The 23,465-nt window shown below is 42.4% G+C and overlaps 1 protein-coding gene across 1 annotated transcript in view; it reads right to left on the minus strand.

Moving 5' to 3' along the window:
* The window catches only part of ADAMTS12 (ADAM metallopeptidase with thrombospondin type 1 motif 12), a 307,828-nt gene that overhangs the window by 9,964 nt on the left and 274,399 nt on the right, over nucleotides 1–23,465 (minus strand). Inside the window, exons 21-22 of the mRNA XM_074952423.1 lie at nucleotides 22,211–22,384; nucleotides 4,323–4,469 (exon numbers count right to left, since the gene is read on the minus strand). Coding sequence (XP_074808524.1) covers nucleotides 4,323–4,469; nucleotides 22,211–22,384 — 321 coding nt within the window. The remainder of the gene's footprint in view (nucleotides 1–4,322; nucleotides 4,470–22,210; nucleotides 22,385–23,465) is intronic.

Consider the following 23,465-nt stretch of genomic DNA (forward strand, 5'->3'; position numbering starts at 1 on the left):
TGGCTTCTTTAAAGATATTTAGGCTGCCAGTATCTTTCTTTGCTCCAGGACAACTCCAGCCCAACTCTTTCTCCTTATCCAGATGCCAATATAGAAAAATGTCTTCAAGATACAATTCTCCAAGTAACTGGGGTATAAAATAATCTATAACTATTCATCCGTCAAGGGGTTTTGTGTGCATTCTGGTCAATTTTAGAGGTGTTTCCCCCCTCTTATCTTTGAATATACAGTAGCTAGCAAGATAAATCATAAATCTTGAAAATTACCACTTCATGTCTTTTCCCTAAAACTTACAGAGCTATAGAATGTCCGCCAAGGCTGTACAATTATTAAAAGTAGGATGTGTACCTCTATTCAGTTCTGCAAAGTATCCTCTTTCTAGTCTCTCTCTCTGTCCATAAAGGATTTTGTTGTAATTAGTATAAAGTGTATAAACGAGGCCCTAGACATTCAGTGGCAACTTCCAAAATTTTTAAAATTGAGGTTTTTATTGAATTAAATAAAATTAAATTGAATAATACAGTCAGTACAGTAGCCCAGTGTTATTTTGATATTAAGTTAAGTTTATTTTATCCTGTTCCCCACATTTTCAGTATAACTCAGATGTCATCTTTACATTTTAGCATTAAACCTCATTTAGATGAATAGGGCAGTTCATACTTCTCATCTATTGTTTCACGTGGTCTGCAAACTCAGGAAGATAACATTGGTCTATTAAATTCAGGGTTTGTCTACAATTTAAACACTGGAGTGGTGGAGTGGGAGAGGTTCTGCTCCTGGCGCAGGTAATCTACCTCTCCAAGAGGTGGTAGCTAATTCTCCCATTGACTTGGTGCTGTCTACACTGGGGGTTAGGATGGTATAACTGTAGATCAGGCCTCAGTTATGTTCAGACATGGGGGCTAGAAATATAGAAAATGAAAGCTGAGGTTCTGGATCCCAATTCTGCAGCAAGGGATGAATTTCTTGACAGTGAAATCATGCAATATGTGAACAAAGTCTATATGCTGCAGAAAACACCCCCTCACTGAAAAGACAACCTACTTGGCATTCTCCATCTCTAAATTTTTATTAATCTATAAAGATTTTTGTTTTATACAAAAATTAACTAGTATTCTGATAATCAGTTAAAATGTGTATCATCTTGAAGGAGCTCCAGAAGAAGTCTTTATATTAGAGTTAGGAAACATCACTTGAATTGCTAGAATTTTTCTAAATGGTAGAAGTTCGTAAGTGGTCCCCCATTCTTTATTGTTACATTTCACTCCAGAAGTACTATCCTACAGCTAATCCTTATTCCAGTGTCTCACCTTATGTTATTTTAGGGGTTTTTTTTAGATGAAGCCTTTTTATTTTGCTAAACGTGATTTTTTTTGTCAAATTCCCATTTACTAGAATTTGTTTTGAGCCAGTATAATGTAAAACTAGATTGAAAAATTTAAGGCAATTTTTGCTTGACTGAGCTTGTAATGAACAGTTAAAAAGATCAAAGCCACAGCAGTAAATCCTGCCATAAAAAGCTGAATTACTGTGCATTTTGAAAACAAAACATCTATTTGATTGACTGCTTTGTATGATATCTTCTCCCGTACTAAGAATGCTGCATCTTAGCTTTGGAAGATTTATTTCATGGTTATGTAGCAGAAAACTTAAAGTGGAACAAAAACAGAACATACCATGAGTTGACTTTAATAAACCAATTACTTTCTGTTACATGAATTTGATGCCTGGAACAATGTTAATGGAAAAACCTACCAATAAATAAGACTCATAGAATATTCAGGTTCCATTTTATGGCCTTCTGCTGAAAAATTAATGTATCATTTGCTTTTTTTCTCTTAGCATCAATGAAACATCAGCTGGAGAATTATATTGCACACTGCCCCTCATCGCTTGCCATTTACTATTGTAATTTATATTTAAGATTCTGTTTTTAAAATTTTTTTAAAACAGTTGGTGGGATGTTTATGCAACAAACCTTCTACTTTGAAAAATATTTGTAAAGTAGTATTAGGATATAAGAACATAGGAGAGAAAGGGTTATTGTGCATATGCCCCTTCTCCAGGATTGCACATATAATGTACATATATACGTACCTAATATTTGAGTCTTTATTATAGTTTCAATCTATTTGCCTGGTACTAAAGTTAGGTTTACTGGCCTGTAATTGCCAGGATTGCCTCTGGAGCCTGTTAAGGAAAAGTTAGCACATGTGACTCCATTTTGGTTTGGGGCCCACCATTGTCTAAAAGCAAGCACATCATGCAACAGGAGGAGTGTTCCTTAGATACTGCATTCCTGTGAAAATCCTCCTCCTTGTTTCCAGCCTGCCTTGACTCCCGGTATCTGTTCTTTGTCTGTCCCTAACTCCCTATCTCCTGGCCTTTGATGTGAGGCCTCCCATCCTGATAATAAAAGTTACTGATGCATGGCTTTAGGACCATGCTGTGTAAGTAACATACTAGTTTAGCATGAGGAATGCACCAAGCAGGTAGATAAGAAAAGGGTGTGTTTATTGGCTAAGGTTTCCGATGCACGAGGGCAACATGCTTTGCTAAGAGGTATATAACCTTTGTATAATCTGTATTTGGGGTCCCCTCCTGGCTAGCAGGTGGGCACCACGCTCGAGCGTAATAAACTTGGTGTTTTTTGGGAACTCTGCAGTTGGGGACTTTGTTTATGTGCCTCAGCTAGATTCGAACTGTGCGTGACCTATCAGGTATAATTCGCAGCATTTGTGCGCGTGACCTACCAGGTGTAATTCGCAGCATTTGTGTGCATGTCCTACCAGGTGTAATTCGCAGCATTTGTGTGCGTGTCCTACCAGGTATAATTTGTAACAAGCCTTTAAAACAAAAAACTGCTAATATTAGCTATCCTCCAGTAATCTGGTAGAGGGGCTGATTTAAGAAATAGATTACCTACCAGAGTTAGTAATTCTGCAATTTCATATCTGAGTTCCTGCAGAGCTCTTGGGTGAATGCCATCTGGTCCTGGTGACTTATTACTATTTAATTTATCAATTTGTTCCAAAACCTTCTCTACTGACACCTCAGTCTGGGTCTGCTCCTTAAATTTGTGCCCTAAAAAGAGTGGCTTAGGTGTGGGGATCTCCTTCACATCCTCTGCAGTGAAGACCGAAGGACTGACATACTCACAAGAAGGGGTGAGCAGAGACTTAGGGGAGAGAGCATATAAGGCTTTTAACTGTGTTTCCTAAAGATCCGTGAGTTGTGTATGCTTTGACAGTAAAAGTTACAGTGGTATCAGAAACTCCTGTGCAAAGACCTGTGCGCCTTATTTTATCTGCCGTATGGTCTCTGAGGAGTTAAATTATGAACCAGAGCATCCACGGATATGGTGCTCTGGGGGAGTATGCATAAGCGACTGGAGAGACTTGGGAGGTCTGAGCCACTGGCCTACGGAGTTGGATGGAGGAGTCCCATATCCCAAGGAAAGGGGTTAGACAGAGTATCTGCACCCATGAGTATACCAATCGGCCCAGAGCTAGAAACAGTGACCAGATGCTGCCTAGGCCCAGATGGCTTGGACACATGAGATCCAAAGACTGGGTCCAATTACAACAGACTGGTGACTCTCCACCAAGGGGACTCAGCCAGGTCTGTAACAGAGTGTGTGCTTTACACAAAGAAGCAGAACTCTTTTTTTCCTTTACTGCTTTGCTCTTCTCTTGAGACTACCTGAATCCATATCTAGATTTGCTGCTTCTACTACCCATGGAGCTTCCCTATACAGTTAACCTGCAGTTTTTGCCTACAGTGCTTTTAAAGCAAATATCACGTGGATGAGAATAGGTGGAAAATGATACATCTTCAAACAGATACAATTACAGTATCACAACTGTGGTAAATTCACTCCACAACACAGCAACTAAAAATATAAATATATCTGCATGGTGAGCTGGCCTTTCAGGTGAGACACTGGGCAGTACCTTTTGAGAAGACCCTTGTTCTAGTTTTATCACTAACTGTGCACTAAGAACTGCCTTGCCATGTATACTGTACCTCACAAACACTGTGCATAATTATTAAAGGGCCCGACTTTGCTACCCTTGTTCTCATTGACTAGTTCCTTACTGCTTGAGCAGTACCACTGATTTTAACGTGAACAAGGGTAGCAGATTTAGGCTTTAATTTATCAATAGATTCTTATTGATTCATTTTAACCAGATAACATTGGAGAATTGGAGTTAATTAGCCAAATCAGGTTCTGTGTCTGAAGTGGATGACTTTTTAGTTGTGGTGGTGTATATTTTACTATGCATTTCTCAAAAGCCAAAAAAACAAGGATTGAATCCTACCGAATTCCATGTCCCATTTATCCACCGAGTACAAGGCTGCCCATTGCAGCGTGCCGTGGAGTTAGGCTTTTTCGTCCAGTCACAATAGTCCTTTTCTGGGCAGTAGATGTGTCTTTCTTGCAGACCACCGCCACATGTTTTCGAACACTAAAATAAAACAGCATGCAAGAAAAGAGTAAAGCGAAAGCAATTTTGGGTGGTCAAAAAAAATATAAACAGGCTGCAAAGGAAGTAGAGAACATATTTATGTGAGAAATGCATGATCATTGAACAGGTAGTAAGAAGCATTTATCTGAAATAATTTATGACATTAGCAAGTATAGTTTAGCGCATATATCAAGTCTGATGACCCAAAGTTGAAGATAACGACTGCATAATGTATTTATTTAATCTTTTTTAATGACACGGATGGGAGGGGCTGTTATTAATCTGGAGTAGGAGGCAGAATTTTATTAATAAATTCACTCCTAACATTCATAATGAAAGCAACCTAATGTTACTCAGATTTAGTGTAGGGACAATGATTCATGTCATAATGTCAGAAAGCAAGTCACGTTTCTGCAGGTTTAATCTGCAATATTAATGTAAGACTTTTGCTCACTGGGACAAATTTACAAGATGCAACCTCTCACTTTCATGAGGCTGCTTGGGGATATTGAAAATCCACACGGCACATACTAAACCTTTAGCTACAAAAATGGCAATAAACAACCATCATACAGAAATATGGACTGAGGATATTTTTAAAACTTTCTTTCCAAACTTGTTTTAAAAATTGATCATGGTTGTGGCGTCTTGAAATGCACCAAAGGCTTGATACACGGCTGGGAATATAATGGGCCAAAAATACTTTGGATAAAATTTTGTTCTTGGGCTTTCATGAAACTTCCCCTATCTGATGGTCTGCTTTCTGTAAAAGGAGCTGCTCTCTCCCTTTAGGATAAGCAGAATATCAGAGTTGAGGACCAACTTGCAGGTCTGATATCAGAATGTTATCCTTAAATCACAATTTGGAGTGATGTGTCACAATATCCTCAGTGTGAAAAGAGAAGCCATGGACGAACAAGAGAGTTTAGTAGATTTATTACATAGGCTGATGTTGAAAACTTTTTGCCAACACTTCCCTCCCCCAAAACAAAACAAAACACACAACTTTGGTGGTATAAATAAAATAGAAATTGTATTCAAAACACACATTAGATTTGGTTTTGCATAAGTACATCCAGCAAATGAGATTTTTACAAAACTAAAACCAAACCTCTGCAGCTCCTCTCTTATTTTAGGCATGGATTTTCAACAGATCCTACGGCAGTTAGATACTCCATTTCAATATTGTTCTCAATGTTATTGTAGCTGTGTAGGTCCCAGGATATTACAGAGAGATGGTAGGTGAGGTAATGTCTTTTATTGGAGCAACTTCTCTTGGTGAAAGAGACAAGCTTTCAAAGAGTGTAAGCTTGAAAGCTTTTCTCTTTCACCAGCAGAAATTGGTCCAATAAAATGATATCACCCACCTTGTCCCACTAAATTTCAATGGAATTTAGGAAAGTCCCATATGCATGTTTGAAAATCCCAATGTTGAAGCTTAAAGGAGAATTCTAAACTGGTCATGGCAGAAAGACCAAACAGAATGGCAGGAGAAGGTAACAAACATAGTGAGTTTTGTTTCCTGGTCCAATATGGTACCCAAAACAAACCCTGTTGAGGCTTCTCTAAGACGATCTCTTCTGCTGTACATCAGGGTATGGAAATTTGGGGTATTCTGCATTGCATAGTACCTGCAGGTCCACGTGACGCATGCCAGCACGTCAGTTCTCTCCATGCTCATGCTTGAGTGTTCACGCTGCATTGTTATGTCAGGCTCCTATCTGTGCCAACATGTCCATACTGCGCTATGTAGACATGAGTCAGGTGCTGTGGCTTTCGGGGGTGTATCCCAGGGACCTTAGCAGCCTTGCTAGCTGTAGAAGCTCTAGGGCTTGCTTGGTTCATGATGTATTGAGGGAGAACATGTCTGTCCATCCCATAGCACTTGACCAGGAGTGCGCTTAGCCCACCAGCACATCTAGCTGAGCCATTTTTTGGGTCTGCAGGCTCTCTGCAACTGGAGTCAGTAACATGGTGTAAGACCTTTTCCTGGTCGTGCTTTCACTGCTATTTTGGGAATCAGGCAGAGCATCTGTGAAATGCTGGTGGACATTTTGGTGGCAGTATTTGGCCTATTGAAGGCACTGTCACAGTTCAGGACAACTGCACTTGTATTTCACCTCAGTGGCACAGCAAGGACACCCACTCTTGACTTTCAGCTCCCCAGCTGTTGTCTCTCTGGAGTGGAGACATGCATCTCTCTCCTTTCTGACAGGGTATTCCCAGGCTAGACAGTTTCCTTGCCTTCGCTGTGCATTCCCAGCACAGACAGGATACTCTAGGACACCTGCTTGCTCTCTCTTCAGAGACTGATAACAGCGTAATTGCTACAGATATAAAATACCACACAGATGTTTCTAAGCAAGCCGACATTCTTTTTAAGATACAAAGCATTACAGGGAAAACATATTAAAAACCTACACACATGCTAATAAGCTTACTAGCATTCATCCCATCTCTCACATGGTGTAGCCCATAAGATTACTTTGCTAGCTATTATATCCTACTAATCCAGCCAGCCGTATCAAATAATATGTTTCTCTTTATGAATTAATCTATTTCATATATGATTCTTATATTTTATCAGTATTAATTCCTATGAAATTAGGATGTGTTGAGGCATGTGATATGTGTTTCCTAATAATTATATATAGAATAAGTTTTGCTGAAATGCAAGAAGCCTGCCTGCCTGTATCCAGCAAGATCAGCTAAATAGCTAAAAGTATGATTAATTAAGAGTAAGTCAGCATTAAGGCGGACAACCTGTGGCACAAATGAAAATGGTCCCTGAACTTTGGGGAACCGAAGGGAGGAACTACATACAACACTGAACAGGTTTATCCGGCGTCTGCAACCGGTTGGTAACTGCAGGGCACACCACAAACCTGGAAGTCGCCAAAAAAGCCTACGTTGGAGTGAGATAATCCTTATTAATATGCAAAGAGTAAGTGTCATAATCCACTAATGTATAGGATAAGGGTACCTATAAATTTCTTAAGGTACGAAAACAAGATTTGGGTATAGTAGGTTGGGCCTGAATTACACAGTGTAGGGATCTTATAAAATACCATGTAAGAATATCTTAGGAAGCTTTTTCTTTTCTTTGTTCTCCTATATTCTATATTTTTTATCTACCTATCATTCCATCTTCTATCATGCTATCAGCTCAGCTTGTGTAGTATAGTATAACTACTCAACATTCCTAACTATTGGGGAAGCCAGATCCACCTTGTTATGGGACATGCCAGGAGTACGGCTGGTCCTTCACCTCCTATTACCGGGTCCCCAAGGAAGGGTGTGAGTATGTTAGGTTAAGGTACTTATAATATGCATGTTACCACCAGGAGTTTTGGAATTCTTTTACTGTTTTGCAGTCATAAGTTTCACAGCATTTATTATTCTTCTGTTAATCTCAATAAAGCTTTTATCAATTTGGTATTGTCCTCAGTGTAAGTGTTTTTGCCAAGCACCCCGAGAGTCCTCTCCCGATATAGAATTCTCTGAGTTCTCGGACCCTATAGTCTGAATTGGACAAGAACTTATAAATCTTCTGGTCGGATGCGATCAGCAGCGAACCATAACAACTAACCCATAAAATTCAGGTCAACAGGTTGGCGAGCCAGCAAGAGTTTCAAGGTGTGCGTGGCAAACACTTACTTAAGGGGTTAAAAACACTTATTTAAGAAATTAAAAAGCAAAACTCTTTGTGACTTAGTCACTGGGCACAGTCTGGTAGCAGTTTCCTTTGTTAACAGATGAATTCTGGGCACCGATCCCAGAGAACTTATAATACTTCCTTTTTTTTCCCTCTTGCAGCTTGTGAGTCAAATGGTTTAACTGTTTCACGTCTGTTTGTCTGTTTTATATGGCCAAATATTGGGAGTAATGGTATTGCGTGATAAGGGGTGGGGTTTTTTGCATATTGAGTAGGCAGTCGCATTGGGCCCAATGACCCATACTCGTGGTGGCGTTGGAGTTGATTAATATTTTAAGGGCCGTGGTAGCTCAGAACTTGTATGGTTCCAGTTACCCCTTTGTAGTCCCCTCAGCTCCCCTGGGTTGCCCCCTTGAGCTGTCTCTGAGCAGTATTTGCCCCTCTGTTCAGTAGGTCCTGCCAGGACCTCTCGATCTGCTAATACACATTGGTCATCAAGGGAAGGGAGGGATCCTACTCCCATCCTTTCTTTTTGGGACTTGTTTGAAGTATTGTTGGACTGGTCTGGGGTATATATATTTTTTATTACTATTATTAGTTTTGTAAGGCATCTTTAGATCTCTTAATTTAGATTTAAGATTTAGAGTTAAGTTATAGTGTTAAGTTTTTCTCCTGGTTATTTTAAAGGTTAAGTATAGTCAGCGTAAAAAGCAAAAATGAGTGAGGGAAAGGCGGCAGAGCCTGTAGAAGCTGTCTGGGATATAGCCTTAGAGATTTTTGTTAGAAGATGCATTAGGGAACATGGAGGCGGTTTGGAGCAATTGAAAGATAGGGAAGTTCTCTCCGAGCATAGTAACCTGTGGGGTTTTGTAAGTCGGGTGATTGAAACTGAAACTGAGAGAAAGAAAAGAAAAAAGATAGTGAAGTGAAAGGGATTGCAATGGAGTGTTTGTTGACAACGTGTGGTCTTCTAGGATGGAAGTTAAATGTGAGAGAGGAGCTGCTCAGGAAGGCACATAAAGCTGTGAAGAAGGATAAGGAAATTCAGGAGTTAAAGGAACAGTTATGCACTGCTTCTGAAGAGCAGTTCTCTCTTTTCTGTAAAGGAAAAGAGTTGGAAAGGAAGTTAGAACGAAGTTAGCATCACGCCCATGAGGTGTGTGAGGAAGTGTATGGGTGGCAGAAATGAGCAGCTGCCAGTTTAAAATCACTGGAAGGTTATAAACCGACCGTGGTCAGTTGTTGAACTTAAATACCTATGCCCTTTTAGAACCACTTCTCCATATGTTAGTGCTCACACACATATTTTCTCAATTTACACATAGAATGCCACTAACACTAGTGAAAGCTTTTGTAACAATCATATCTTTTTGCTCATGCCTTAATGCCAGAAAGTTAGAAGGCAGCTGTGATTCACTCCGAAAGGATAAGGCAAGGTGTATGGCGTCGAGCTATATGGGAGAGACAGGAGATGAGTCAGCAGTGGTTTCTATTCCTATCGGGTTAGTGGAACCAACAGTAATTGATCAGCCCGTGGAGCCAGTAACAAGAAGGGGAACGAGAGAGCTAGCTAGTGCAGAGATGGCTTCTGAAGCCGCTAACGCAGAGAAACAGCCTGGTGAGTTAGAAGAGGAAGGTAACAGTGAAGTAATGGGAGCCAGTGTGCCAGCGGAAAAGGGAAGTCCTCCGGCCATAGTGCTAAAGGAGGAGTTAAGTGAACCAGACACTGTCATCCTAGAAAAGCAAGTGGATGTTGCAGAGGGAGAGAGAGAAGGAGATTCTGAAGAAAAGACTGTCTCAGCTCTTAGCAGAGCAGGAGAAGCGCCTTTGGAGGTTCAAATTGCCTAGAAAATGAGGCGTGCTGTATAAGAAGTGGTTCAGGTATCTAATACATGTGATACAATCATCACCAGGATTCAGGGGAGAGAGACAGAGAGAGAGCGAGCAGCTTAGAGATGTAATTCCCCCACCTAATGTGGTAGCACCATCCAGTTCAGGAGGCTTTTCAGGATCCTCTGATGGGGGCGGTCCTTTGTCATGGCAACCAGGCCAGTCACCAGCACTGCCCAGGTTCCTGGAATATCTAGGAACTCCGACTCCCATAGCCCTGTGGTATGTGTTAATGTCAGCACGTGTGCCAGCGGAACTTCAATCCGTAACTTTCACTGGTATAAGGAATATGTCAGCACGGTATGAGAGTGCCCTCCATAGAAGTTATTCAGAACACTACACTAACCATATATTTCCTAGGTTCCACTCCAGGGATATATCTGATCATTCTGATGAAGGAAGTACTGACTCGGATAGGAGAAGGCCCCCAGGTTTTGGGGGAGACACTTCAAATACTAAGTATCTTCAGATACTTCAGATACTGATTCCAGCGGCTGCCCAAACTCTCCAGATGTCACTCCTGACTGTCCCATAGCAGTGGTTATAGATATTAGAACTCTGGATTTAGTAGCTAAACAAGTAGGAATGATGGACGATTCCTCTGTTGCAGTACAGGCACAGTGTGTTCAGGAAACAGGACAAATATTTGGTTTGCCAAGTGATGACTGGGTTAAAATCTTACAGCTCACAGTAAATCGAGCCTTACAGAGCACCTTGCTCCCGGAGTATAGGAAGGGTGAGAAGTCTTTTTCAGAGACAGTACTGTGCTTGAGCATAATCAGCATCCTGGACAAAAGCCAAATGAGTCTTCCCACCAATTTCATCTACGGTTAAGTCCAGCTTGGCGCAGTCACATGAAAGAGGACACAAATGAACCACAGTATGTTAGCTTGTTGGTTAATAATTCTCTTCCCTACCTACAGGAAAGGGTTAACATGCATATCCATGATGGGACCTTCCTGGATGAGGCCCTGGTTCTTCTAGCCAAGGCCCATACCCAGGGAAACCCTAAAGCAGGTTGGCGTGGAGCCCCAGTTGCAACCCTACAAAAGCCACAGGCTACTACCATAGTGAGGATTGAGGGTCCTACTGGGACACCTCAAGGGCAGAACCAGACTAATCCTAGGTCCCCTCAATCTCAGCGCTGGGCCAATAATTTCAATTCACCGAACAATCGACAAGGATATGCATTCGGGCCCCAAGGGGGCCTCGAGATCGTGTTCCTTTTCTTGCAGGTGCTGCGCAGAACTCTTCTCATCCTCAGGGTTCTAGATTACCACCGCCTTATCAGGAGGAGGATCTCTCAGTAGTGTCAATGTTCAAGACAGTGCAGCAAATCCTGGAGACCCAACACCAGGATATCCGAGAACTCTGGACATGCCTAAACGAGTTGTTGTTGGGAGATCAACGTCCAAATCCTTTAAACCAACCAGTGGCCTCTGTGGACTCAACCCCTCCTCCCAATTGAGTGGCTTATTCTCATGCAGGGTTACCCCTGAGGAGGTGGAAGAGCCTGAAGGCTACCCGCCTATCTATCCTATAGATTACTCCGCATGATGCCAGCAGGCCCCAAGGAGCGTCACAACCCCTTTGGGAAGAGATGCAAGTGGAAAAGATGCAAGTGGAAGACCCACAGTATCTATAGTGGTAGGGAGCCTCCACCTAAATTTTATTGTAGATACCGGAGCAGCAATCAGTATCATCCATGTGAAGGATCCTAGATCCTCTGTTTTGGCATCTGGAAAAACAAAGATGCTATCAACGTTTGTAAACTACCAAGTTATGGCCATGCTATCTAAACCTATCGAAGTACAAATTGGTCACCTGCACGAGACCCATGTCTTTGCGATGTTCACATTGTCAGACCCAAAGGGTAATCTATTGGGGTCTGATTTCCTAGGTAGGCAGGAATGCGTTACTGATTTGACTAATCAGTTGTTGTGTCTTACTGAAGGACAAGAGTTGGGTTGCCTGCTAGTGGTCATGCTGGAGTGTGGTATGGTCACTCCAGCAGAGGGGCCAGAAACAGATGAATACCACCTGGACACGTTAATAGCCAAATGCACTCTATCCAGAGTTACAGGCCATACTTCGCAAACATGCTGATGCCTTTGCTAAACACAAACACGACTGTGGGTGCATGGCAGTCACTATTGTTGTGGAAGGGGGAGATATACCTGCTCAAAAACAATATTCCTTTCCAGACCAGACCACACCTTACGTAGCCAAGGCTATCAAGTCATTGCTGGCCCGGGGAGTCCTGCGTAGATGCACTTCTACAGCCAACTCCCCGATTTGGCCTGTTAAGAAACCAGATGGTTCCTGGTGCCTCACCTTCGATTACAGACGGTTAAATCAGGTCACCCCTTCTTGTGCCCCTACTGTGGCAAAGATGCCAGACCTCATACAGTCCTTTGACCCGGAGGCTAAGTGGTTCTCTGTGCTAGATATCAGTAACAACTTTTGGACTTTACCAGTGTCCCGGGAGTCGCAATACAGGTTTGCATTTAGCTTCCAGGGGGTCCAATGTTCCTGGACCCGATTACCACAGGGATATAAAATAGCTTGGCATTGTTCCACGCTCAAATGCGTCAAGTCCTGGCACGGTTTTCTAAATCGTCTATATTATTCCAGTACGTAGACGACCTTTGCTTAGCAACTCGCACCAAGGAAGAGTATTTGGCAAAGCTGGACGAGGTCCTGCAAATTCTTAAGGAAGCGGAATTAAAGTGCAACCCTGCCAAGGTGCGAGTAATGAAAACCATTGTCTCTTTCTTAGGTCTTACTCTGACAAAATGGGGTCAAACTCCCTCACAGCAAAAGGTGGAGGCAGTCCAAAAGTTGCTGATACCGGAGGACCTAACAGTGTTAAGATCCTTTTTGGGCTTAACTGGGTTCCACAGGGGTTTCATTCCTAATTTTGCTTCCATTGCAGGTCCCTTGTACCAACTGCTAAAGAAGGATGTTCAATGGGAATGGACTGAACAACACACGGAAGCAGTGCTCCAGCTGACACAGGCCCTTGTCAAGGCTCCTGTGTTGATCACTCCAAATCCTGAGATACCTTATCACCTGGAGGTGGCGTGAGTGTTAATGCATTAGCGGCTGTTGCTTCCCAGGAGAGGCATGGGAAATTCATATGCCTATGCCTCATGTTTAATGTCTCCAGTAAAACTTAAATATGACAACTGTGAGAAATACTTAGTGACCACTAGTTGGGCCATACAGCATTTTGCTTTCCTAATTGGCCTCAGCCCAATCATATTATACTCATTGCACACACCCCTTCAGTTTCTGCTATCTAATCAGGTTAAAGATGGACAGGTTTCTAATGCCTGCCTAGCCCTTTGGGCGTTGTTGTTACTGGGGAATGATATGCCAGTAAAACTTGTTAGGATGCCATTTTTGCTGCCCACAGCCTTACTGTATCAAGGAGAGCCCCATGACTGTCCAGACACAAACAGAGTCCAAAGGGAATGGTAGAAAGAGTCTTCTTCCTGCCTCTAATCCAAGAGATAGATTCCTTTAAAGGAAACCACTTCTTTGTGGATGGATCAAGCTGTCATGATCCTCAAGGGAATTCATGCACTGGCTTTGGGATTTATGTCATTCCTCCCAAAGGAGAGCCTTGGGAAAAAGCATACTCATGTACCTCACATTCAGCCCAATATGCTGAGTTAGCGGCGGTGGCTTGTGTACTGGAGTACTGTGTACAGGACTCCCTTAAAACCTTGTACCAGCGTACTGGTCTGTTTTCAGACTCCACTATGCGATTGAGAATGAAAAGGCTGACAGACTAGTCAGAGAGGGAGTTCGATCCGGGGAACCTTGGAAAGAAAAGGACTTAGAACATTCCTTCATAACCCTTGGTTCGAAGTGTTTAATTGCTGCTGCCAAGGTGGTAGAGACTGACATTCCTGACTTAAAGGAGATGCAAGCATTAGACAGAAATATAGTGGAGATAATTTGAGAACTCTCCAAGACAGAAGGAGAATGGTCATCTACATTAATCCCTGTATATGGGAAATACAAACAATATCTACAAGTGGTGGATAAAATCCTCATGTACACGGGAGGCCCTTTTCCATTTTCCTAAGAAGGGAAATGATATACATGGTCCATGATACTCTAACAGGAGGACATCAGGGAGCAGACAAAACTGTCCAACGTCTCTTAACCGTGGGATGGTGGCCTCTTCTTAAATTAGATGTACAACAGTACTGTAACAACTGTTTGACTTGTGCCCAAGTCAACCCAACTCCTTCCAAACGTAATGCACCATTACAATCTCAGGTGTATGAAAGTCCATGAATGGCTTTGCAGATTGATCTCATAGGCCCTCTACCGCAAACCCAAAGAGACAACCAATACCTCTTGGTGACTGTTGATCCTTTCTCAAAATGGGTGGAGGCCTTTCCTTTGAAGACTAGTACTGCAAAGGCCACAGCCAAGGTCCTGGCAGAACAAGTCTTCTCTCACTGGGGGATCCCTGCGAAAGTGGAATCAGACCAGGGATCACATTTCACAGGGCAGTTCTTCAAAGACTGTCTTAAACTAATGGAAGTCCCGCAGAGTCTACACATCCCATACAGACCACAGTCATCTGGGATGGTGGAACATACAAATCGGACCATAAAGGTAATGTTGAGGAAACTGGTGGATGCCAATGGATGCAGCTGGGATTCCCTCATGCCTCTAATTCTCATGGCACTAAGGGCAACTCCTGCTGCATCGACCGATAAGACACCCTTTGAAGTAATGACAGGCCGAAGTATAAGGTTGCCAGAACACCTAATTTGGCACACAAGTGGTACTCAATTGGAGGGAATCAAAATGGACACCTATCTGCAAAATCTGCAGGCACATTTAAAACATCCATCTTTAGGTAGCCACTAAATTGGGGAAATCAAAATGAAAGGCTAAGGCCTACTCTGATAAAACCCAAAAAGAAAATACTTGTGATCTAGTAATGCTGTTATCCTACAAAGCACCAGAGCACAGACTGTGTAATTGGTGGATTGGACCTTTCCGAATCATTGATAAACTCAGTTCAGCAGTGTACAAGATTAAAGTAACAGGAAGCAAGCATACTAAAGATAAAATCTACCACGCTTAATCAGTTAAAACTGTAATGATCATCCAGGTCCCAGGAGCAGCTTGCTTCCCAGGAGCTAGCCGAATTGTCTCCTGAAAACCCACCATAGTTGGAGTTCAAAGGATTGCAGTCATGAAATGGACATTGAGATTTCTGATCTGCTACTCCTTCATCTTTGCCCTGAGGGTAGGAGTAAGCCAAAATCAAGACTTTGGGACTAGACTCCTGCATCAAGTACGCCAAGCTGCCCAGGACCATAATACCCGACAACGCCTCCATGCTCAGGTGTTTGAACATTGAAAATGTATTGCCCTGCCAAAGGAGACTGAACAAATCATTATCACCAATCAAGGCAATGAACTTACTTTGAAGCTATATGCCAATTTGCTGGCAAATGGCTCTATGGATTCATTCCCACATCTTGTAAACATCTTAAGTGTTAATGCGATGGTGAATATTATTTGTGGTTGGAAAGAGGAGACCAAGGCTAAATCTTCACCTTCACAGGATTCAAAGTCAGAAGAATATGAGGTAATCATAAATTGGCAATACACACAAAATCAGGGAAAACTGGTCATAGCAATAAAACGGCGGACCAAACTATCCGCCTGGACTAATGACGCTCATAATAATGATCAGCAAAAGAACCAATCATTAGGAAAGGAAATTATTTGCTCTGCACCTGGGGACTATGTCATTAACACAATCACTGAGGCATTGCAATCCCTAGAATTGGGAAGAATCCCCAATCTAATCAAAGATAAGCAATTAGTTAATTGGTATTGCCCTAAATGTTTTCAAAGGCCTGAAGGAGAGATCTGTATGTTTGAATGTATGTCCGCATGTATCCATTGGAATTATGAGACAAATGGGGTCTGTGACACCACATCCTAACCGAGACAGTTGTTTATTTTCTCAAAATTGTGTTGTAGCATGATCCTTGTATGTTTCATTCACAGCCTCTTTACCTGTGTTTAACTCAGACAAGGATGTATAAGCGGTTGGCTGCAGTACAGTCCATAGGTCACCTCGAAGACTGCATCTACCAGGAACGTGCCAATGTGCCTCCCTTGGTAGTCTATCACACTCTAACCCAAACATGGAAAGTTCCGCAGATGGCCTGTTGCTCTAAAAAGGGGCCTCAGTATATATGCAGATGGAATGTGTTTGAGGCAAATACTATCTTGTGTGGACTGCAGGGAGAGCTCCAGAATCAATCATCGTTACAGTGTATGGTCCAACTGACCAGATGGAAGACTCCTACAGAGAGGATGACCTATGCTGGAAATAGCCAATTTTGCATAGTAACCAACCAGGAAAGGTTCCTACATGGTTCCTTGGAATGTCAGGTCACAGATCCAAACTTCTGTTTTACTCCTAAGCAGTTTACCTCAATTGGAAATCAAGTGATTTCCCCTATTCCTGCCTTTGAAAATACAACTGTTCTATCTGATCCCTCCTATCAGGATTTGACTATCCAATATACCTCAACATTTTTAGTACATGCATCCGATGAAGTGAGCTGTAGCTCACGAAAGCTTATGCTCTAATAAATTTGTTAGTCTCTAAGGTGCCACAGGTACTCCTTTTCTTTTTTCAGTTTAATTTAGTTTTTCTTTTGGCTTGTTTAAATTTTACAGTGTGGTCTGTTGGGAATTGTGTGTTTGGGGACTGTGTGGGAGTGTGGGATCAGAGGCCTACTAGCTATTAGCTGAGTGTGCACTAGCAAGGCTCTAGTCCTTTGATCCTTGATCATTCTTGATCACTGTGTTGAGCTAGGAGCAAAAGCCTTATAAACCTGATGCTAAGTGACCAAGGGGCACTAGCAAACAGGGGACTTTGAGAAGGAGTTTGTAGGAGGGAAAAAGAATAAAATCAACATGGTTCAGAAAATTTACATCGCCAATGCCAACACTGCTCCGAGCTCCTCCACCTGTACCTGTGTGCAGACAGAGAACCCAACCATGGATGCCTGTGCCCAGGTCCTGGTGTGGATTTGCAGAGACTGTGGCCTGCATTTCCCAGTCATAGAAAGCCATGTTAGGGAGACCATCCAGTGTGAGAGGTGCCAACAGATAAATCTCTCAGGAAGCAGGTGGGAGAGCTATAGGAGGAGGTGGCTAGGCTGAGAAGGATCCGAAAAGCCATGTACCACTTGCAAGAGGAAACAAAGGGTGGTGGTGGCTGATGACATGACTCCCTTCTAAGGGGGATGGAAGCATCCATCTGCCGACCTGACCAGGCATCCCGGAAGGTGGGCTGCCTGCCAGGGGCCAGTATTCGGGACATTACAGAGGACTGCAGAGGATCATCCGGCCCTCTGATTACTATCCCATGCTTCTCATTCAAGTGGGCATGAGTGATGCTGCAAGATATGACCCTAAGCAGATCAGAAGTGACTTCAGGGCTCTGGCAGTGAGGATGAAGGAGTTGAGGATACAGGTTGTGTTCTCATCGATCCTTCCCACCAAGGGTAGGGGCCCAGGCAGAGAGAGACATCCTGGAGATGAATGAATGGCTGCATGGATGGTACCACCAGGAGGGCTTCAGCTTCTTCAACAATGGGATGCTGTTCTGAGAAGAACTGCTGAGCAGACATGGGGTCCATGTATGAAAGAAGGAGAGGAGTATCTTTGGATACAGACTAACCTAGTGAGGTTTCAGAGTAACAGCCGTGTTAGTCTGTATTCGCAAAAAGAAAAGGAGTACTTGTGGCACCTTAGAGACTAACCAATTTATTTGAGCATAAGCTTTCGTGAGCTACAGCTCACTTCATCGGATGCATACTGTGGAAAGTGCAGAAGATTTTTTTATACACACAAAGCATGAAAAAATAGAGTGGGGTGGGGGGAGGTATTTTTTCATGCTTTGTGTGTATAAAAAGATCTGCTACACTTTCCACAGTATGCATCCGATGAAGTGAGCTGTAGCTCACGAAAGCTTATGTTCAAATAAATTGGTTAGTCTCTAAGGTGCCACAAGTACTCCTTTTCTTTTAACCTAGTGAGGTGGCTTTAAACTAGGTTTGATGGGATCAGGAGACAAAATCCCACAGGTGAGTCCAGAACTTGGAGACCTGGTTGGAGGGTTGAAATCTGGGAGGAATATGGGCAATAATAGCAGAGAGACAGAACAACAAGAGGGAATATAGATGGGAACTCTAATGAACATCTTAGATGTCTGTATATTAATGTAAGAAGTATGGGGAATAAACAGAAAGAACTAAAAATAGCAGTGAATAATCATAATGATGAAATCATTGGTGTCATAGAAACTTCATATAATTCATATGACTGGAATATTGATATAGAAAAGTATAGCTTGTTCAGGAAGAGGAGGCCAGGGGAAAAGGGAGAAGGTGATGTCTTTGATAACAAACATATATACACTTGCACTAAGACTGAGATAGAAGTGAGAGGCAGATCTGTTGAAAGTCTCTGGGTAGGGATACAAGGGGTAAAGAACAAAGGTGATGTCATGGTAGGACTTTACTACAGACCACCTAACCAGGAAGAAAACGTGGATGAGGCTTTTTAAAAAAAACTAACAAAATCATTGAAAACACAGGACTTGGTGCTGATGGGGGACTTCAACTACCCAGATATTTGTTGGGAAAATAACACAGCAGGGCACAGATTATCCAACAAGTTCTTGGAGTGCACTGGAGACAACTTTGTGTTACAGAAGGTGGAGAAAGCGACTAGGGGAGAGGCTGTTTTAGATTTGATTCTGACAAATAGGAACTGGTTGAGAATTTGAAAGTGGAAGGCAGAAGGTGGGTGAAAGTAATCATGAGACGATAGCACTCATGATTCTAAGGAATGGTAGGAGGGAAAGCAGCAGAATAAAGACAAGGGACTTCAAGAAGGCAGACTTTAGAAGACTCCGAGAATTAGTAGGTAAAATCCCATGGGAAGCAAGTCAAAGAAAAAAGAGTTCATGAGAGTTGGCAGTTTAAGGAGATGTTATTAAGGTCACCAGAGCAAACTATCCCAATGCGTAGGAAAGATAGGAAGTATGGTAAGAGACCATCATGGCTTAACCAGGAGATCTTCAGTGACCTAAAACTCAAAAAAATAGTCATACAAATAGTGAAAATTAAGTCAACTTATGAAGTATTAATATATAAAAAACAAAAAACCCCACAAGCATGCAGGGACAAAATTAGAAAGGCTATGGCCCACCATGAGGTTAAACTAGCTAGGGATATAAAGGGTAACAAGAAAACATTTTACAAATACATTAGAAGTAAGAGAAAGACCAATGACAGAATAGGCCCATTACTCAATAAGGAGGGAAAGACAATAATAGAAAATGTAGCAATGTCTGAAGTGTTAAATGCCTTTTTTGTTTCAGTTTTCACCAGAAAGGTTAGCTGTGATCAGATGGCTAACATAGTGAACATCGGTATAAATGGAGTAGGCTCTGTGGCTAGACTAGGGAAAGAACAAGTTAAGAATTATTTAGATAAGTTAGATATCTTCAAGTTGTCAGGGCCTGGTGAAATACATTCTAGAATACTACAGGAACTGGCTGAAGAGATCTCTGAGAACTCATGGAGGATGAACGAGATCCCAGAGGAGTGGAAAAGGATAAATATAGTACAGATCTATAGTAAGGGGAATAAAGATGACCCAGGGAACTATAGATCAGTCGGCTTAACTTTGGTACCCAAAAAGATAAAGAGCAAATAAACAAAAAATCAATTTGTAGGCACCTAGCAGATAATAAGTTTATAAGTAACAGTCAACACGGATTTGTCAATAACAAATCATGAGACAAGGTGGGTGAGGTGTGATGTGAAGGTGATTTTTTAGCATCTGATGAATGACCAACACATTTACGAATGGAGAGGGCTCCTAAGCTGCAGAAGGGGCCCTCCTGAATTTAACTGGCTGTCTGGAATTCCTATTCCTTGAGAAGTTCACATGCATCACCAACCAGAAATGGGTGAAAATGAAAAAAAAAATCGAAAGACTGATTCACGATGAAGACACATTATAGCTTCCTTACAAGCATCCTGCATTCCTGCACTGGGACCAAGAACATCCACCACTACCATTTGGAGTGTACTAAATACATCCTCCACTACCATTTGGGCTAACAATACAGGTGGCCAGGGACACTTCTACTGAGGCAGATGGTTTGATGTGGCTGAGTTATAAACTGTGCTGTACTTGCAGGAAAAGGAATGTAAGCTCCATAAAAGTTTCATACCCCAGCCATCTTTCTAACAGTAAGCATGTACCTAGTAAAACATTAATGCTAATTGCTTAACTTTTTATTCCATTTCCGTTTTGAATCGCACATGGTGCTGAGGAGCCGAGGCGCTAGAGAAATGGCGCGGCTTATGCCCCCAGTGGGAGCACACTACAATGCCCTGCTTGTAATAAATAATTTTATAGAGAGTAATCCTGAAGGCCCTCCCACTCTTAATATTAATAACATAAACTGGCAGGGGAAACATACCAACCTCCAGCTCCACAGCTTGTTGTACTGCTGCTTCAACTATGGGCTGTTCCCCTGAGCTGTCCCCAAACAGGTCCTCCGAATATGGACCCAGGATGTGATGTAGCTGCTCCAGCAGCGTAGTCTGATCCGGGAATGGCCTCAGCAGCAGGATTACTTTAGGGTTTTGGTCTGGCGGCTGCAGGCTCTCCTCCGGTGCTGCCTGCGCTTCTGGGGTTATAAGCATGCCATTCCTGCTCAGGAGATTGTCATGCACCACTGGAGGCTGTGTGCTTGGCATGGTTCCCAGCACCTGATCAAATTCCTCACAGAGGAGGCAAGTAGACAGGGAGTTCCCTAAGGCGTGGTTCTCATCCTTGGTTTGATAGGCAGTCTTGAGATGCTTGACCTGCTCCTGGCATTGATTGGTGGCCTGGTGAATCCCCAATGCTACCAGCCTCTCAGGGTATGTCCATATTGCACTCTAAACCTGGGCTCTGACTCAAGTTTGAGCCCAAGTCCCATTTCCAGCCACACAAAGATCAGTCTCATTCATGTGAGCAAGCACTCTGGAGCCAGGTCCTAGGTCCCTGCTCGGGGGTGGGTCATAGCCAGAGTTCCATTATGACTCGGGTCCAAACCCTGTCATTTTGCAGTGTGGATGCAGGTCAAACTACAGATCCGAGTCAGAAGGTCTGTGTAATGCAGTATGGACGAATTAGCATGGCTGCAAGACCCGAGTGCAGCAATGGTGAACCCATGTTTACAATGCAGTGTAGACACTCAAGCACATGCGGAGTCCACAAGCCAAGTTCCACAGACAGAGGCTAACTGTGCAATGTAGACAGACCCTTGAAGATTCTTGCATACATATGCTCATTTCTTGTGCACTTCCGCAAATCATAGGCCTTGCTCTCCTCACACCATAAATTTACCAGAATCCCGCTGTGTCCCTCTGGCCAGCTAGCAGCATGCTGGATGTGGGGTTTCTTCTTAGTGATGGCCATCGCTAACACAAGACAGAGTTGAGCAGTCCATGTGGAAAGGAAAGGTTAAATGCCAAACAGCTGTATTAGACCCAGGAGGGTGCTTCCCATTCCTGGGAACAGAGTAGGAAGTTTGGGTATAGAAGGGCTAGGTCACACAAGTCTAAGGAATTATGGGATAACATTGGCAGACTCTCCAAACATAAGCCTGGCAACCTGGACTTCCACTACATCCAGGCTGCAAAATGAGTTGGTTTGGATCAGTCCCAGAGCGGGACATGGGCTCAGACCCATACCCCTGGATGTGTCTACAGGCCTGCATCCTGAGAGGTTTCTGATGTATGTCAAAAGGCCTTGTGTGTGTGTGTGTGTGGGGGGGGGGATTCTGTTTAAACCTGAATCTGAACCAGGGTTTACTATGCAGTGTAGACATACAATATATACCCAGATCCTGTAAGGGTATGCCGATTTATGAGTATCTCAGATGTGGTTTACATTTATTATAAGTGATCTGAGATCATAAGCAGAAGCTGCAGATCCTGTGATTAGATAATAGCTGCATCTCGTCCTTTGAGAGTAAATTCACATAATAGCATGAGCAATAATAGTCACTTTAATAATTGACAGTTATTGGCTCACTCTAATTGCTTGTTTTATAGGCCAATACCTCATTCCAAGGCTCCACACGCCATTCCAAGCAGGGCTCTGTATTACAGCTAATGCTCAGTTGTGGTTTATGTTCTAATAATTGGCAGTGAAAAGGCCGTAGAATTCGCTTATCACGAACATCAGTACAGTGAACATCACGGGTTTTGAAACCACCACCGCAGTTTGTAGAGCACTGTGCACAGAATACAAAGAAGCACATCTTTAAACCACAGACCTCTGACAGGCTAACATTTCCACATTCAGGGGGATGAATGCAAATGTTTGCCTCATGAAACATGACTGGAATTTCCTGTTCTTCTTAGGAGCAATGTATCATTAGGATGAAAAACTGTTTCTCATTGCAGCAGATCTGAATGTGCCAAAATTATTTCCCTACCATCACTGGAATGTTTGAAACATCCACCAGTAATACAAATGCCTTGTTAATTAAGAAGCCCTGACAGTTGGTTCCAAAAAGTCTCATAATAAGAGAGTAATAATACATCATAAAAACCATCCCCACAATTAAACATGCAATAGATTCTAAACTGCTTTGTTTATCAAGTAAGAAATAAGCCAATCACCATTCAGGGTTTGGAGGAAATTCCCACCATCATGTAATGAAAAACAAGGGCATTGTGGGGATACTACATGTTCCTCTGGAATGTCTGGTAACACTGGTAAATGCTGGAGGCAGGATGGACCACTGCTCTGGTACCTTATATTAAACTCCTAGAAACTTGTAGGTTCAAGTCCCAAAACAATGAAGCATACGCCTTTAAAAAAAACTGATTTAATCCAGCCTTTTTTATACTGCCCTGCAGTGAAATGCAGCAATATTATTGTGATGGGTTCTTTATAAATGTTTCTAATAATAAATAAAATAATAATAATAATAACAACGAGTAATGAGAATAATAACCACCACTCTCAAAAATCCACATAGCAAACACATAACACCCCCCAAAAACGTATTTTTATATACGAGAGAGTAATTTGGTTTGTAGCACTAGATTCCAAAAAATAACAGGGTGGCTAATATGGCAGGAATTTTTATTACGAAGAGATTTTTACCTCAAATTAGCCACATAACATGTCTCATAATCCCTAAAATGTCTCTTGGTTACAGTACTTTATCACTAGCCTTGATTTTTAGTTTCTTTCTGTCATATAAACATAATTCACTTGTCACAGAACCAGTGACATTTATGGAGGGGAAAAAAGGGTGAAATTCACCCCTGCACAGAGGACTTGAAGGCTCTCGTAAGACTGAG

The sequence above is a fragment of the Natator depressus genome, chromosome 5 (assembly GCF_965152275.1).
Source record: "Natator depressus isolate rNatDep1 chromosome 5, rNatDep2.hap1, whole genome shotgun sequence".
Taxonomy (NCBI): Eukaryota; Metazoa; Chordata; order Testudines; family Cheloniidae; genus Natator; species Natator depressus.